This window comes from Halichoerus grypus, chromosome 11 (assembly GCF_964656455.1).
Source record: "Halichoerus grypus chromosome 11, mHalGry1.hap1.1, whole genome shotgun sequence".
Classification (NCBI taxonomy): Eukaryota; Metazoa; Chordata; class Mammalia; order Carnivora; family Phocidae; genus Halichoerus; species Halichoerus grypus.
In genome coordinates, this window is record NC_135722.1 from 4,756,090 (window position 1) to 4,771,707 (window position 15,618).

Here is a 15,618-nt window from a genome sequence, read left to right on the forward strand (position 1 = left end):
CCAGCTGGGTGAAGTGAGTTAAGAGGTGAAGCTGGCCTGCCTTCCAGGCAAATCCAATCCCTCCTGTCTGCAACCGGTCCTTTAGTGTAGGTCCCCACCAGGTGGCATAGCAACCCCACGTCGGTACTCAGGCCTGGCCTTCCTGAGCTCCCTGTGGCTTGCGCTGATGGCAGGTCACCTCATCCTCTCGTCTCCAGTGTCTGCTCTTGGTCCCAGGGGCATCACCACCAAGGCTAACCATGACCTCAGGGAACTCCTGGGCAATCAGGGAGCAGGGGAGGCAGCTCCCCGAAAGTCTCAAGAAACCAGGCCTGGCAGTCTTATGTACCTGACGTCCCCAGCTCTGTCCCCTGGTCGAACAGTCTCGGGAGCCCCGAGGGCCACCACCTTTCCCAGCACTGGGGCCCCGGGATCTGAGTGTTCTGTGGTTTCCCCATCCTGGAGGCTGTCACCTCCGCATTCCAGGCCCTGGGGGGTTGGCCAAGGCTTCGATCTTCAGTCCTGCTGGGAAGCCCTTCTTCCAGATCTCTGTGTTGATTCTTGAGTGTGTGCCCAGGACTCCCAGTGGTGCTTCTTCTCTAACCTCCCTGCGACATTCCAACTGGGGTTAGGCCCTTCCCGCCTGGCACGGGGTGGCGGGGGGAGGGCAGCCAGGCTTCCTCATGACTCCTGACTTGCTGACTTCTCAGTCTCCTGCAGGCTGGAGACCCCCCAGGGGCAGGCAGCAGGCCTTATCTCTTCGTGTCCTCCAGTACCACCCCAGTGGGTAACAGGGCAGGCCTGGGGCCGTGTTTACTGACTGCCTCTGCGAGGACCAGGCTCTCCAGGGCCCGTCTGCTGGAAAGGACAGGGCGGCAACCAGGGAGGGCAGGAGGGCTGGGAGGTTCCCGCCCCCACCCTGGGCGAGCGTGGCCTGGCAGCCCTATCCACTGGGGTCCACATGGATGGCAGGGCCAGGAGGGACCCCTTGGACAGCAGAAGCCTGGGGCGGCCACACACAGAGGTCAGATGGAAGCAGACACTGGCCAAGGAATAGCCCAAAGCCCAAGTACATAATCTGCAGAGCCCAGCGCAAAATGAAAAGGCAGGGCCTCTTTCTTAAAAACTACTCAGAATATCAGGATGGCAACAGCAGAGCACAAAATAAGGTGCAGGGGCCCTTCATGACGGCACGAGTCAGGCCTCCTGCCCGCACGTCTCTGCCTAGGGGTTCGGCCTACCCTGTGGGGGCCTGAGAGAGACACGGTGCTCCGGACGGACAAGTGCGCAACTCTGACAGCTGCCCAGGGGAGGGCCGGCGGCCGGGATCCCCTCTGTGAGGACACTCGATTCAGAAACACACATGGCACCAAAGAATGGCAGTGACGTTTTAAAAAAATTAAGTTTATAAATATTTTCTCCACTGTACAAAGTTTTCCCAGCCCTGCCCACCCCGTCACTGTTCACATTTCTCGCGTTTTTAAAATCCCAACTATATTTATTTTTTTTAAATCATAAAATATATTTTTTTCTTTGTTCATATTTAAAACTATTTACAAGGGCGCAGAGAGGCCAGGGCGGCCCGGCAGAGGTCAGGACGAGTCCGTGCAGGGGGACGGAGGGGGAGGGAAAAGATGGAAGTAGCTCCTCTCGGTGGCGGGCGACGGGGGGTAGCTGTCCTCCGCCGACAGGTACTGGCTGTGGGGCGTCGGCGGTGGCGGGTAGGGGTCTGAGTCCGAGTTCAAGTCCAGGTAATACTTGCTGGCCTTCCAGCGGTTGGCGCTGTAGTCGCTGTCGCAAACGTCGGTGCTGCAGGGCGTCGTGGGGGGCGCCATGCCGCGGACGATGTAGGGCCTGGGGGGACACAGGCGAGTGGGGCCTCGGCTCAGGGGCCCCTCGCTCGGGCGCTCTCTCGGAGCCACACGTCCCCACCTCACAAGCGGGCCGCACTCCAGCGCGGCCGAGGCCAGCCCCGGGCAAGGACGGCAGCCCCGGGCCACGGCTGCCCTCGGGGAGAGCGCGGCCTCCGGGGCCGGCCTGGCTGGCCTTGGGCCACTGACTACCTAACTCCGCTAGACTGCAGGTTCTCATTGGTAAAATGAGGAGGATAAAACAGCACCCGGTTCCAAAGGGGCTTGTGAAGGTTAGATGCGACTCTGCACGGAAAGTGCGAGAAACAGCGCCGGACACGGGAAAGTGCTTGACAACCGTTCCCCATGGTATCATTCCTATAAATATCGGGAGACCAGTGGGCCTGGAAGGGTCCCCTACTGAGTTAAGGCAGTCTGACCCAGGACATGCCTCCCAGAGGTCTCCTGCACCCTAAGGTTCTGTGTGGGGCTGCCGGACGGCCTGAGCTGGGGGTGCGGCCATGCTATGTTTCAGAGCCCCAGGGGGCTCATCGAGGGCGAGGAGGGGGAGCCAGCACGGGGCACGTGGGGCTGAGAAGGTGCGGCAGGAGGACAGGCCCCATAGGACCCTGGGGCGGGGCAGGAAGGGACCCCGACAGACAGTGTGGGAGGGAAGAAGTGGCACAAAAATCGGACATAAGGAGTAAAGCCGGGGGTGGACCAGACACTGAGGGGTCTGGCCAGTGTGCATGTGACAGCCTGGGGACAGCCACCAACAAGGCCACTGGGGACACACTGGGGCGCTGAGGCACCGGGGGGACCACGACAGGTCCCTGACTAGGGCAGTGACTCAGTAACAAGGGGCACCTCTCCTCTTCAGGCCCCAGAGTTCCTGAAATGGCCACCAGATGGCAGGCGACGCTCTGAGGCGCCTCTGCACCGGAGGGGGAGGGGGCAGGGGGAGGATGAGGACGAGGGGCCTCCACTCCCAAGGCCCTGCCTCCGCCTGCCCCTTCAGGTCGCTCCCGTGGGGTGACGGGTCCAGCGCACCTGTGCGGCAGGCCCTGTAGGCTGAGAGCCCGGGGTCGAAGGTCACCTCAGGCCCCGACCTGGCCCCTGGACACAGGCCAGCACACCCAGACCCCTCTTCTCAACGTTCTCAAGTGTCCGCGCCGCCCCCAGCCCCGACCCGGGGAGGCAGGGAATGCAACCCCAACTGGAGCAGACCTGCGGGTTTCCCTGTGGTGGGTGGGAAGAGAGGCCCCACGGCGGCAGGGGCCACGCCGGCACTCATGTGACTCGGACCTGAGCCTCCCGGGACGGAGGCAGCAAGCGGTGGTCCCGCGGCTGGATTCCAACCCAGGCACACCTAGGCCCCCGTGCCTTGGCCTCCCCGGGCGGTGGGGGCCCCGGCCACGCCAGTGGGAATCCCCTGGTGGCGGCATTCCAGGCCACGCCGGCCTGGGCGTGTCCCCAGAGCTACTTCTAGACCCAGAGCCTGCTCACAACACGGGATTCGGTTGGTTTCTGGACTCAACAGGCAGGCCCGCTGCACTCCGTGGGGAGGCAGGCCGGGCACGGTCTGAGGGCCCAGGGGAGCCCACCAGCACCCTGGCCCTCTCTGCCAGGTCTTCTCACCCCGGAAATGGGGACAAGGCCCTGCCTCCACCACAGGCTCGTCCAGAGGCCCAGACGGCCACGGGTGTGCAGGGCTGTGGCAGGGACTTCGTACCTGTAGGGTCTCGCGGTGGTGGGAATGTTTGAAGAGTAGAACATGTCCACGTTGTACAAGGAGGGGTCCGTGGCGGGGGACGGTGGCGGGTTCAGGATCTGAGGGGAGCCAAGCAAGGGTTACGCGCTTCCGGGGGCGCCCCGCCCTCCCGATCAGGCGGACAGGTCTGCACGGGGCCCAGCCGGCTACGCGGGCCCCACGCTGGGGGGAACCAACAGCTGTCCTGTCACCCCTGAAGGGGGTCACGGTGAGAGGCAGCGGCGCCCGTGGCCCCAATACCCGCCCTGCGGCCCACACCCCGATGCGCAGCCGGGCTCTAAGGAGGTCCCTGGATGCCTGCACCCGCCCCATGCACTGCCCCCCAACACCCAGCGGCAGATGTCCCCGCAGGCCCTGGGGTGTACCCCGGTGCCAGTGGGCGCCTCCTGACGCTTCTCTGGGACTTCTCTAACTCCCCTTTTGGACTGTGACTTCCCCATTTCTCCCCACATGGTGCGAAGTCTAATTCCTACAAGACCCTCCTTATTCCTAACACTAAGGTGGCTCCGCATTCTGGCGGGAACCCCGACCACGAACAGGGGGCGCCACGCTGAGGGAGGGGCCCCAGGCCCTCCACGCAAATCAGGAGAAGGTGCCCCCTTCTCAGGGGATGTATTGCCCCAAAACTGTGACAATGAATACAGTGCCTCCTCCAGAGCCAGGCAGCCCAGGACCGGCCCCCCAGAGGGACAGAGGGACCTGGGGCCCCCGGTGACGCACGCAGATCTGCATCTTCCCCGGCAGCTGCCGACAGCACCCCACCATCACATGGCCCTTCTGGGCATGCGGGGCTTTTGTGGGGTCACAGCCGGACCCTGCTTCCGGAGCTCTCACAGCTGAATGGGAACATGGCTGGCACTGTGTGTCCTGAGGGACTGGAGGGCAGAAGAAAGGGCCCAGCCTTTCCTGACAGGCAGGTGTGTATGGGTCCTGATCACTCCCCAGCTGCGGCGTGCCCCCTGGTGACACATGGGGAGTAGCCTACAAGAAGTGCCCTTTGGGAAGGGGCAAGAGCCCCCAGTCCTTATTCTGGGGAAGGTCCTCTTCGGCCCAAATAGCCAGCCTGGGGATCCTTCAGGATTTGCCCCCAGAGTTGGGAGGGCACGATACTGAGGGGGTGTCATTCAGAGGGGGGAGCAGAAACCAGGTGGGGAAGCCCAGCAGAAAAGGCCTCCTAGAACCGCCCCTGCACCCCACGCCCCTGGGGTCCTGTTTCTCTTCTGCCCATGAATCTGACTGGACCTGGCTTCCCTTCACCTCCACCTCCAAGGTGAGCTTTGGGATTCTGCCCCAATCCCTTCCTCTGCGGGTGGTCACTGCTCCTTCCCCCAGCGCACCGTGGTCTGGCTGCTCTTCTCAAGTTTGGGGCGGGGGCAGCCCCTCAAGGATGTGGGTTCAGGAGAGCGCCCACTTCTGGTCGGGCTGACATCGTGTGCGGAGTGTCAGACGCCCTCAAAAAGGCCGGCTTTTACTTTAGCAGCAAAAAGCAGAGTTGGGCGAGGGGCTATCATTGCCTTTAGATGCTATCGTGTGGGTTCCAGAAAGTACGTATGAAACTACTGTGTATGATCGTAGAATGGTGGATTTGTGTCACTGCATGCCTGTCCAAGCCCACAGAGTGCGCTACACCAACAGTGAACCGTGCTATCAGCTGTGGGCTTTGTGTGATTATGATGTGTCCGCGTGGGTTCGTCCCTGGTGCAGGACATCAGAGGTGACACTAAGGGAAGCTGTCCACGTGGGGGGCAGGAGGCATGGGGGAAATCTCTACACCTTCCCCTCAATTTTGCTGTGAACCTAAAGTTGCCCTTAAAAAAGTCTTAAAAACAAAAAAAGCACCTTTGTAAAACTGGTAAAATCTGAATAGGGCCAAAAAATACCCTCTCAGTGCCCTACTCCTTCCATGGTGCTATTGCCCTAGACTGAACATCTGTGTCCCCCCTCAAGTCCTATGCCGAATCCTAACCCCCGATGTGATGGTATCGGGAGGGGGGGCCTCAGGGAGGTAACTCAGTCATGAGGGTGGAGCCCACATGACCGGGTCAGCACCCTGATAACAGACCCCGTTCTGCCCTGTGAGGAGGATGAGGCAGCCACCCGTGAGCCAGGAACTGGGCCCCCACAAGACACCACATCTGTCAGCGCCTTGCTCTTGGACTAGGCAGCCTCCCAAACTGTGAAAAACAGCTGTCTAAGCCCCACCCAGCCTGTGATATCTTTGTTAGAGCAGCCGAGGACGACCAAGACGTTAGTCATGCGAGATGCTGCCTTTGGGGGGATCTGGGTGAAGGGTACGTGAGATCTCTCTGTATTCTTACAACCGCATGTGAATTGACAATGATCTCAAAATACAAAGTAAAAAAAGTTACTCTCTCGGCTGGGAAAACAAAGTCCAGCCTTTTGTACACTTGCCTGTGTACAGATTACCCGTGGGGACACACGAGAAGCTCGCCACAGGATGTGCCTCTGGGAGGCGGCGGTTCTTGCTCAGAGTGAGGGGGTGACCGACCCTCCTTCCGCTGTACATTCTATTGTACCTTTTGAATTTTGTACCATGAGCCTATATTACTGATGTGAAACAATGCAGTTAATTTGAAAACAGCTCGCTTCACACGGGGTTTCTTCTTTTTAAATATTTTTAAAAATATTTTATTTAGGGGCGCCTGCGTGGCTCAGTCATTGGGCATCTGCCTTCGGCTCGGGTCATGATCCTGGGGTCCTGGGATCGAGCCCCACATCGGGCTCCCTGCTCTGCGGGAAGCCTGCTTCTCCCTCTCCCACTCCCCCTGCTTGTGTTCCCTCTCTAGCTGTCTCTTTCTCTCTCTCTGTCAAATAAATAAAATGAAATCTTTAAAAAAAATAAATAAATAAAAAAGATTTTATTTATTTATTTGAGAGAGAGAGAGAGAGCACGAGCAGGGGGAGGGGCAGAGGGAGAAGCAGACTCCCTGCCGAGCAGGGAGCCCGATGCGGGACTCGATCCCAGGACCCTGAGATCATGACCTGAGCCAAAGGCAGACGCTTAACCAACTGAGCCACGCAGGCGCCCCAATGGGGTTTCTTTCTGGCAACACAAAAATGTTCTAAAACGGTGGTAACAGTTGCACACACCTGTGAATATCCTAACCGCCACCCAATTCTACCCCTGAAGTGGGTGAACTGTATGGTATCTAAGTTGTATCTCAACAAAGCTGTTTAAAGGGGCGCCTGGGTGGCTCAGTCGGTTAAGTGTCTGCCTTCAGCTCAAGTCATAATCCCAGGGTCCTGGGATCAAGTCTCGAATTGGGCTCCCTGCTCCGCAGGGAGTCTGCTTCTCCCTCTGCCCCTCCCCGCCACTTTAAGTGCATGCTCTCTCTCAAATAAATAAACAAAATCTTAAAAAAAAAAAAATAGCTGGGCTGGTAACAGTGTCATCTCTTGCTGCTAATAAGAATCCCCCGGCTCCCAGTGGAGCCAGGGGACAGAGAAGCCAGGGCACCGAGCCTCCTGGTGTCTGCATGGCGGTGTTCAAGGGGCAGTCCTGGAGTGAGCTGGTATTTCTAACTGGTCACGTAGCACATGTAAGAGTCAGGGGATGGTGGCAACAGAGAGGACTAGAGGGATGGTGGGGAGTATTCTAAACTCCAGGCTTGCGGCTCCTCGTTTCTGCTGCCTCTAGACATGTCCCAGGCCTGCAGCCTCCAGGAGACGCAGTTCCCAGCGGGCAAAGCCCAGATAGTGTCCCTTGCTGCCCCCTTCCTCCCAGGGCTGCCAGTGTCAGATGTGGTAAGGAGTGGAGAGCCCGGACATGAGACACCAGAAAGGCAGAAACACCCAGCCCTGGCGGGTAGGGCTTCCTGGAGACCCCCAAAGAAAGCACAGGAGGCAGCGTTCAGCTTAGAAGAGCACAGTGTTGCAGGAAGTCAGGTTTTTAAGGATTAAAAAGTATAGAACCATGTAACGTCAGACCCCAATGCTTGTCTACACAGATTCACACTGGTGCATCGAGTTCACCCAGGTCCCTGGGGCTGTGCTCTTGGAAGTGTCCCCCCCTCCAGCCAGCCTCGGGAGAGGTCCCCTGGCAGGAACGTGGTGGAAGTGGGGGGCACTGGGGGCTTCAGTGTTTCACCCTATGTACGGTCATTTCTCTGTAGCATGTGGCTCAGCTAGGACCAGGCCCTCAGCCCACACGGCCTCCTTGGAGTGTTTCAGCCACAAAAGTCACCTGCGAGTGACAGTCCTTTGGAAAACAATCCAGCTATTTCCTGGGACCTAGCAGGGGCTTGGGAGAGAAAATATGATCTTGGCAGGGACGCTAAGGAGAAGGGCACCCAGGCCAGTGGAGCGCCCTACCCAGACCGGCCCTACAAGAGGCAGTCATAGACAGGGTGGGGCCTATGAGGAACGAAGGTGGTCACCAGGGCACTGAAATGTCCAACAGCAACCCTAGGAGGTGGGATTATGGGGGAGACTCCGCCCTTGATATCTGTATGGGGTTTTCAGATTAGCCACAACGAATAAGGAGTATCCCTTCTACACAGAGAAAATGTCCCAAGAGAAAAACGAGAAGATGCACACAGGGAAGAAAGCAAACACTCCCACCCTTCTCTGTGGTGGTAGGACAGCTAATAATTCTAGGAATCCTGAGGTCACAGGAAGTGTCCCCTGGCCAGCCACTCAGGGTGGAGAACCCCTGCTCCCACCCCCACTCACCGGCGGGTACAGGGTGGCCTTGGTGCTGGACGAGCTGCTGGATGAGGCCCCGGTGACATGGTTCCGGTCATAGAGGGGCACTCCACCCCGGCCCCCCATCAGGCTCACGGAGCTCATCATGGACTTGCCACATGAGATGCCTGCCAGGGGGAGGGGGACAAGGTGGGTCAGGGGCCAGGCCACCCACAGACACAGCACACGCTCCTTGGCTCCTGCTGCCCGTAAGACCCAGGCTCGGGGGGGGGGGCGCGAGTCCTGTCCTGTCCCTGCCCCCACCGGCCCCTCTGCCCACCCCCAGCGTGCGTCTCACCCACTCACCCCACACCCTGCCCCGGCAACTCGCCCCACCCCTGCCCAGCGCCCTGGCCCACAGTGACGTCTTACCTGTGAAGGGACCGTGCTGGGAGCTGCCCGGGGCTATGAAATTGAGGGGCACGTGGGGGGTCCCACTGACGTACTCATGCGGGAAGGGCCCGTTGGCCCCGGCGTAGCGCTGACATACCACGCGCTGGCACACAAAGTAGACCCCACCCATGACAAAGAGGGACAGGATGATGCCGATGACCGGCCCGATGGCACTGCTGTGGGCCGGGCTGTCGTCGGAGGGCGGCTTGGTGATCTCTGTCAGAGAACAGACAGGGAGAGAGGGCGGACATTAACCGTGAAGGCTCGGGCCCTCCTGCAGGGGTGGAGCCCGCGTGCCCCGGGGGGGCCGGTTCAGCACAGCGCCCAGCGGTGGCGGCAGGGCGGGGAGGGAGACGCTGGGGTGCTGGGGCGCCAGGCTCATCTCAGTACCACTGACACGCTGCCCCCCCCCCCCGGCCTGCCTGGAGCACCCTCCTCTCTCCTCCTCGCTCCCCACTTCCTCTCTCGTCCCGCTCCCCACCTGGCTGGCTAAGCTCTACCTACTTTCCAACAATCCCTCAACAGCAACCCCCTACAGCAGCCTCCGATCCGTCCGCGTCTGGGGCTCTCCGTGGAGGCTGAAAGCGTGTGCGCTGGAGGCCCTGTGAGTCACGGGCCCCAGGCAGCTGGGCCTGGGGGCTGCAGGCCTGTCTAGCGGGGGACATCACCCACGTACAGGGGCTGCGCTGGGCCGACAACACACCCAGGGCTGCAGGCATGCGCTGAGCCCCACATGCCGGCCGGCACAGAGGCCCGACGTGAGGGTGGCGTGAGGGGCGGAGTGTGACAAAGCCTGGGCATGGGGGCTCCGCCAAACCTGCAAAGCCAGAGCCCACTCAGGGCTGCAAGGCGCCCAGGAGTCTTTCTGGGGTCCCTGCCAGTGCAACGGCCAGGTGGGGGGGCTCCTGGGGCTGGCTCTGCTGTCAAAGCCTCAGCAGGGGGCGGGGGGGCCATGGAGGCTCTAAACTCAACTTTGACAAAAGGACATTCACTCGCTCATCAGGCTGGCCCAAGGATTCCAAAGGCAACCCACTATGTCCCTCCTGCCAGCCAAAACCCAAAGGGAAGGAGGAAAGTGCTGGTTCGGGCGACAGGACCAGACTACGGATGAACGTCACCCCGGACATGGGAACCAGCGTCACGCCAGAGGCTGGAGACACCGTCAGACTGACACCTGCCCAGCCAGTGGGGGGGGGCTCGATCCCCGGTTGCCCCCATCTCTGTCCTCTGGCCCCAAGTTACTCACTTTCTTGAGATGGTAACCGAGGTGCCTCACCTGACTTCACACGAAGGTACAAAAGTGTTTGGGGACCCCTCCTCCTTCCCCGCTCACAACACCTCTCTCCTGCAATCAGCTCTCAGCCTAGGTACCTCTACAGTAAGCGGAGAGCCCATGTCCCCAGACATGTGCGCACATTCCCACTTCCTGTCTGGGGCTCCAGCTCCCTTCCTGTCACAGCTTTTCGAGAGCCACCACCTCCAGGGAGCCCTCCCTGACTGCCCTGGCCTCACATCCCGTGGCCCCCGTATCCCCGATTATACAGGCCGCATCACTCAAGAGGCGTGGAGCATGTGTGTGCATGTGGACTCTGCACCTCCCCAGCCAGAGAACAGGCGGCCGGGGGAAGGGCCACCCCGACCCCATCAGAGTGGTCTTGCGGCCTGAAGGATGCTGCTGCGTGACGTCCTAGTGGGCAGAAGCGCCCCTCTCAGGCCCCGTCCGCCGCAGGTCCGCAGGGGGCCTGTCTCTGGCACAGCCAGAAATACCCCAGGGCCCACAGCCCCCGTCCCCCTCCCAGCTCAGCCTCACCACTGCCTCTTCTTCCGGGAAGGCTTCCCTGCCTGCCTGCCCCCAAGGCCCAGTACTCCCAACCTTCTGGCCTCTTCGTTCGGCCCCCAGCATATTTCTCCTCCTAGTCCCGACACTGGCCCAGGGCGAACCCTCGACGGGGAGCTGGCTCACCGCACAGGAGCTCATCGGAGCCGTCGATGCAGTCGGGAAAGGAATCGCACTGCTGCTTGATGAGGACACACTGGCCGCTGGCGCAGCGGAACTGGCTGGGCAGGCAGACGGCTGCAAGGAGGAGGCTCGCGTTCAGAGGGGCTACGGGGTGTGATGCGGCCAGGTGCGCTGCGTGCCCCGCCACTAAGACCCAGCAAGAAGGTCTGCGTTCCAAATGCAGAGCAGACAAATGGGACCCTTTCGAGGATGGGGTCAGGGAGTGGTCACAGCAAATCCAGTCTCCACCCTCCCCTCGATGACCCCTGTTCCGAGGCCTCCGTGATGCTGGGGTAGGGATGGCAGGGAAGAGACCTCGGTGAGCCCTGGGAAGTATTTATCAGGCTCCTACCACAGGTCAGGCCCAGGCAGGGCCAGGACTAACACAGCCTCTGCCCCAAGGCTCGCCTGAGTTACCGGGAGGTGAGAGCCAACTAGAGGAATGACCTAGAATGGGTGGGGCAGGGGACAGGTGCTATCTCAGCAGAGCTCCCCGGGTGGAGGATCAGGAAGGAGGAGCAGAGCTCAACCAGGAAGGCAAAGGCAGCTCACAGCCCCTTGGACTAGGAAGAAGAAGGCTGGGTACGGCCTGCCGTCTCTGTCTCCCTCCGTGCTCCAGAATGCGGACCCGGAAGGAGCTACAGTTCTTCGAGGAAGGCACTGCCCGGGGGGCTCAGCCAGCGGCCACCCCCAGAGCTTGCTATTTAAGCTCCCCACCTGCCCTGCCCTGCCCTGCCCCGAGTGTCCCTCCCTGGGAACCAGAGACGAGGGGACCCTGTCCTTGCAGTGACTGGGACAATCTGTTGGCAACGAAGCAGGGGAGGAGGCTTCTGAAAGAGAAGGTAAAACCCTTCTCAAAGGCTTGCTTTCAGTGCTGTACTTTGCACCAGGATAAACGTTTACAGGTGAAGAGGTGGGGGAATGGTTCCTAGTCAGGGCTCCCACCATCCTCTGAGACTGTCACCAAAACACGTGTGCTAGGGCAAGGATGTATGGCGGGACTCCGCAAATTCTTCTGTAAAGGGCCAGGTAATAGGTATTTAAGCTTCAAGGGCCATAGGTCTCTATTGTAAGGACTTAACTCTGCTGTTTTAGGGCAAGACCAGCCACGGACAATACGTAAACAAACGAGCCTGGCTATGTTCCAATAAAACTTTACGAAAATTGGTGGCGCTCCGGATCTGGCACTCGGGCTGCAGTCTGCCAATCCCCAGTCCACCACCTCCCTCAAAATCTCAAGGGTCCGTAAGCGGGAAAGACTTCACGACTACAGCTTTATAGAAGCAGCTGAGGAAGTGGCCCCCCACCCCCAGGCCCTCATCTTCCACAAGATGGCTGCTCATCACAAATGGGGACAGTGGATGGTGACCAACGAGCATGTGAGTTATCTAAGAACAGCATCCGGCGGCTGTGGGGGAGGCAGTTAGAGCAGCCCACTAAACTCAGTCATGGGGCCCTGGTGCTGACGATATGCGGCAGGAAACAACCAAGCACGTCCTTTATAAAAGGAAAATTCAGAGGATGCACACAGATAGATGTTTCGCTGTCAGGTCTAAAGGAAGATCCTGCTGGTCAGAGTGGACTGGGGATGACTAAGGAAATCCCTTTCTCATTTTTGGCTCAGTGGGGTGCTAAAACCACCCAGGAGTAAGCGTTATTCCACAGACTGTTCTGTGGAGGACAGCACTGCCTTTCGGGACAGGGATTAATCAGAGCGTGCACCGCGGAAATCCAGCTGACTACTGGGCTTTGCCTTGGGTTTTTGTGAAACTCTTAACCCAATGAAGGAAGGCAAAATAGGCTCCTACAGTCTGCTTTCAAGCCCAACTGCATGGCAGGACAGGGTGGATGGCAAGGTTTTCCTCAGTGGGCCTAAAGGTAACATTTTCCTCTCCTAAACCGAGGAGGATCTGGCACTTTCGCCCTTGGCAAAGGTTCTACAGTGAACCTACTCTTGTGTGGCCAGACTGAGCTCAAGCTTCAGGAGGGCAAGGCAAGCGGCTTGCAGGGGGCGCAACTCAGGGAGGGGGCAGCCAGGATGGAGCAGGCCCAGAGGGGGTGGGGGCGGGGCCAGAAGCGGGGGTGGGGGGGTGGGCAGGGCTATGGCAGGCAGGGGCAGGGAGGGGCGGGGTCAGAGCCAGGGGCAGGTAGGGGCAGGGGCGGGGCTGAGGAGGGGGCGGGGCAGGGGCAGGGTCAGGCGGGGGTGGGGCGGAGCCAGCGGGGGCGGGGCCGGCCTCACCGTCGCAGTCGGCCTCGTCGGAGCGGTCCTGGCAGTCGGCCTCGCCGTCGCAGCGCAGGCGCAGGTCCACGCACTGGCCCCGCGCGCAGGGGAACTGGGCTGCCGAGCACACCGGGCAGCCCTCCTCGTCGCTCTGGTCGTCACACTCGGGGAAGCCGTCGCAGCGCCAGGCCCCGGGGATGCAGTCGATCTCCCCGGTGGCACACGCGAACTGGTCGGGGGAGCAGGTGGGAGGCTCTGCGGAGGACACAAACACCATCACGCACCGCCCCGCGGGGCCATGCGCTGCTGGGCTTCCAAGCGGGAGACGGTTCAGCTCGATCCCGGTACTGTACCCACACGGTCTCTAGGGCAGTGTGATCTATCCTGTCCCGCCTCTAGCCCCATCATAAGATGAAAGTGGGGGTCATAAATGTTTGCTGAAAGGAGACAGGAATCTTCTTTGTTGCTTTTTTTAACTGTGGGGAAAGGGTCCTGAATGGAAACCTGAGCTCTAAGCAGCAGGTGCTACACCAAGTTGAGGAGAAAACGCTCTTAGCTAGAAACTCGATCCTGACCACTGAGAAGCCAGGGCAGACCCACCTCCTATGGGTCTCCATCTCCTCACATGCACCTCAGGGCACTGGGCCAGGTCTCTGGGGATGCCCACTGGAGCCCCACCTTTGCCTGCCTGGGGTCCCAGGCTGGGCTGCCCATCTAGCGTAGAGTCTGTATGCGTGCCCGCCCGGCCACACCTGAGCATCCAGTGCCTGCACGCGCACACACATCACACACACACTCCCCTTGGGAGCTGGAGGGTCAGAAATCAGGTGCTTAGGACCTGCATCTGTTATAGGTCTGGGGCAGCTGGAGCAGTGGGGCTGGGACTCTGCGGGTGGCTAGCGCACCCACGGATCCAGCAGGGGGCTGCTGGAGGACCTGCTGGGCATCTCGTGGGGAGCAGGCTAAGAAGAGGCAGGAGCGCGAGGATGCCATGGTGGGAGGGTGCAAGGGGCAGTAGGAAGGCTCCCGGTGGAGGGAGTCACCTAAAGGTGGGGAAGTGGGTGAGCAGGAGACGGGAGACCTGGGGCCACCTCCTCCCAGGTGACCATGGCAAGTCGCTCCTCTCCTCATGTCCACCTTCCTGAGTGCAGGCCAGGTGCTGGCCAGGACTCAGTTGGGGAGCAGGGTGGGATCGGGTGGGAGTTGGACAGGTGTGGGTTTGAACCTACGCTCCCCTCGGCAACTCTTCACAACCAGACAAACGTGCCAACCTCCCAGAGCCTCCATTCCCTCATCCCTAAAACAGAAGCAGCCAAGCTACGCCCCACGCTCCTCACAGGATGGCAAGGTAAGCGTGGCTGTGTGTGGCTGTGCCTGGCTCGGGAAGGGCTCAAACAGCTTTAGTGGCGGTGCCACTGAGAAAGCTGAAGCACGTGGCTGCACCTTCTGCCGTCTGGCGCCTGCCACCTCGTGAGGCACCAGGCCCCTCGTCACCCCTGAGAACCCCTCCGAGCTCTTATCCTCCTGTGCTCTCCCCAGAGAAGTAGCCAGGCATCCACAAGTCTGAAGGGCCGAACCCGGGGGTTGGGGAGGGGCCAAAGGGGCACCTCGTTCAGGTAGAGGCCCAGGGCTGGGGTCCAAGGGAGAGCTGAGCACTCTGGGCAGCCCGGGCATTGTGGGAGTCAGGGCCACTCAGGCCACAAAACCACGTGAGCCCTGGGGCTGGAACTTGGAAAAAAAGCCATAAAGAAGCTCACAAGGGTCAAGGTGGCCCCCACCAGGGACAGCCACAAAATGTCCCCTCTGTTCTAGGCAAAGCTCTCTGGGGTTCACAGTGTAAGGCAGGGCAGGAGAAAGCTCCAGAAGGACAGGCCCTGTGGTCCTACCCCCTGAGCTCCAGGGGCAAGGCGAGCTGAGAACGGGCACGCGTGTACTGACAGGCACGTGCTGAGCATCTGTTGTGTGTGGGACACAGTGTGGGTGCCGTAAGGGGCGAGGATAAGCAGAAACGGGACAGGATTAAGACCAGCCTCTGAGCTCACAGAGAAGAAGGGGAGATGAGAGGATCCAATGTCACCTGGGGGACAGTGGGGGCAGCAGAGAGGAAGCCCTGGCATTTGGGCTTCGTCACAGCGATGATGACAATTGTCACCTTTTTTTAGGACTGCCCAGCATCCCACAACTAATAGTAGCTGGCATTCTTGTGTGCCACGTGTTGGGGACCATGCAAGGTGCTCGTTACGCAATACCACAACAACTCCGAGGCAGGTGCTCTCGACTTCTCTACTCCACAGAAGAGAAAGCGGAGGCTCGGAGAGGGCAAGTGACCAGCCCAGGATTGCTCAGCTGGGGAGTGGGAGAGCTGGGATCTGAACCAGGTCTGTCTGACCCCGAAGCTTACATTCTTGACCACTCCCCACTCAGCTTTAGGGGAAGAAGAGGATCTAGGGTGGAAGGAGGGAGAACAGACAAAATTACAACGAGAAACAGACAAGCCCACTATTGGAGTTAGAGACTTCAGCACCCCCGCCGGTAACTGAGAGCTCACAGGCAGTCAGGAGGGACAGAGACGGCCTGAACAACACCATCCACCAACCGGATCTAACTGACATCTACAGAACACTTCCCCCAGTAGGAGCAGATGACACATCCTTCTCAAGCTGACACAGAACACTCACCAAGAAAGACCACATGCTGGGTC

The 15,618-nt window shown here is 60.1% G+C and overlaps 1 protein-coding gene across 4 annotated transcripts in view; it reads right to left on the reverse strand.

Moving 5' to 3' along the window:
- Window positions 1-1,401: 1,401 nt before the first annotated feature.
- LRP5 (LDL receptor related protein 5) overlaps window positions 1,402-15,618 on the reverse strand; it is a 96,939-nt gene continuing 82,722 nt past the window's right edge. For 2 of the 4 annotated variants that reach the window (XM_078057705.1, XM_078057706.1), the window contains 6 exons: window positions 12,936-13,172; window positions 10,661-10,771; window positions 8,677-8,913; window positions 8,293-8,432; window positions 3,562-3,659; window positions 1,405-1,833 (listed from right to left, as the gene is read on the reverse strand). In XM_078057705.1, coding sequence (XP_077913831.1) covers window positions 1,572-1,833; window positions 3,562-3,659; window positions 8,293-8,432; window positions 8,677-8,913; window positions 10,661-10,771; window positions 12,936-13,172 — 1,085 coding nt within the window. In that variant the 3' untranslated portion in view covers window positions 1,405-1,571. Of the gene's footprint in view, window positions 1,834-3,561; window positions 3,660-8,292; window positions 8,433-8,676; window positions 8,914-10,660; window positions 10,772-12,935; window positions 13,173-15,618 lie in introns of all 4 variants that reach the window. The other 2 variants (XM_036105434.2, XM_036105435.2) reach the window with 2 other exon arrangements.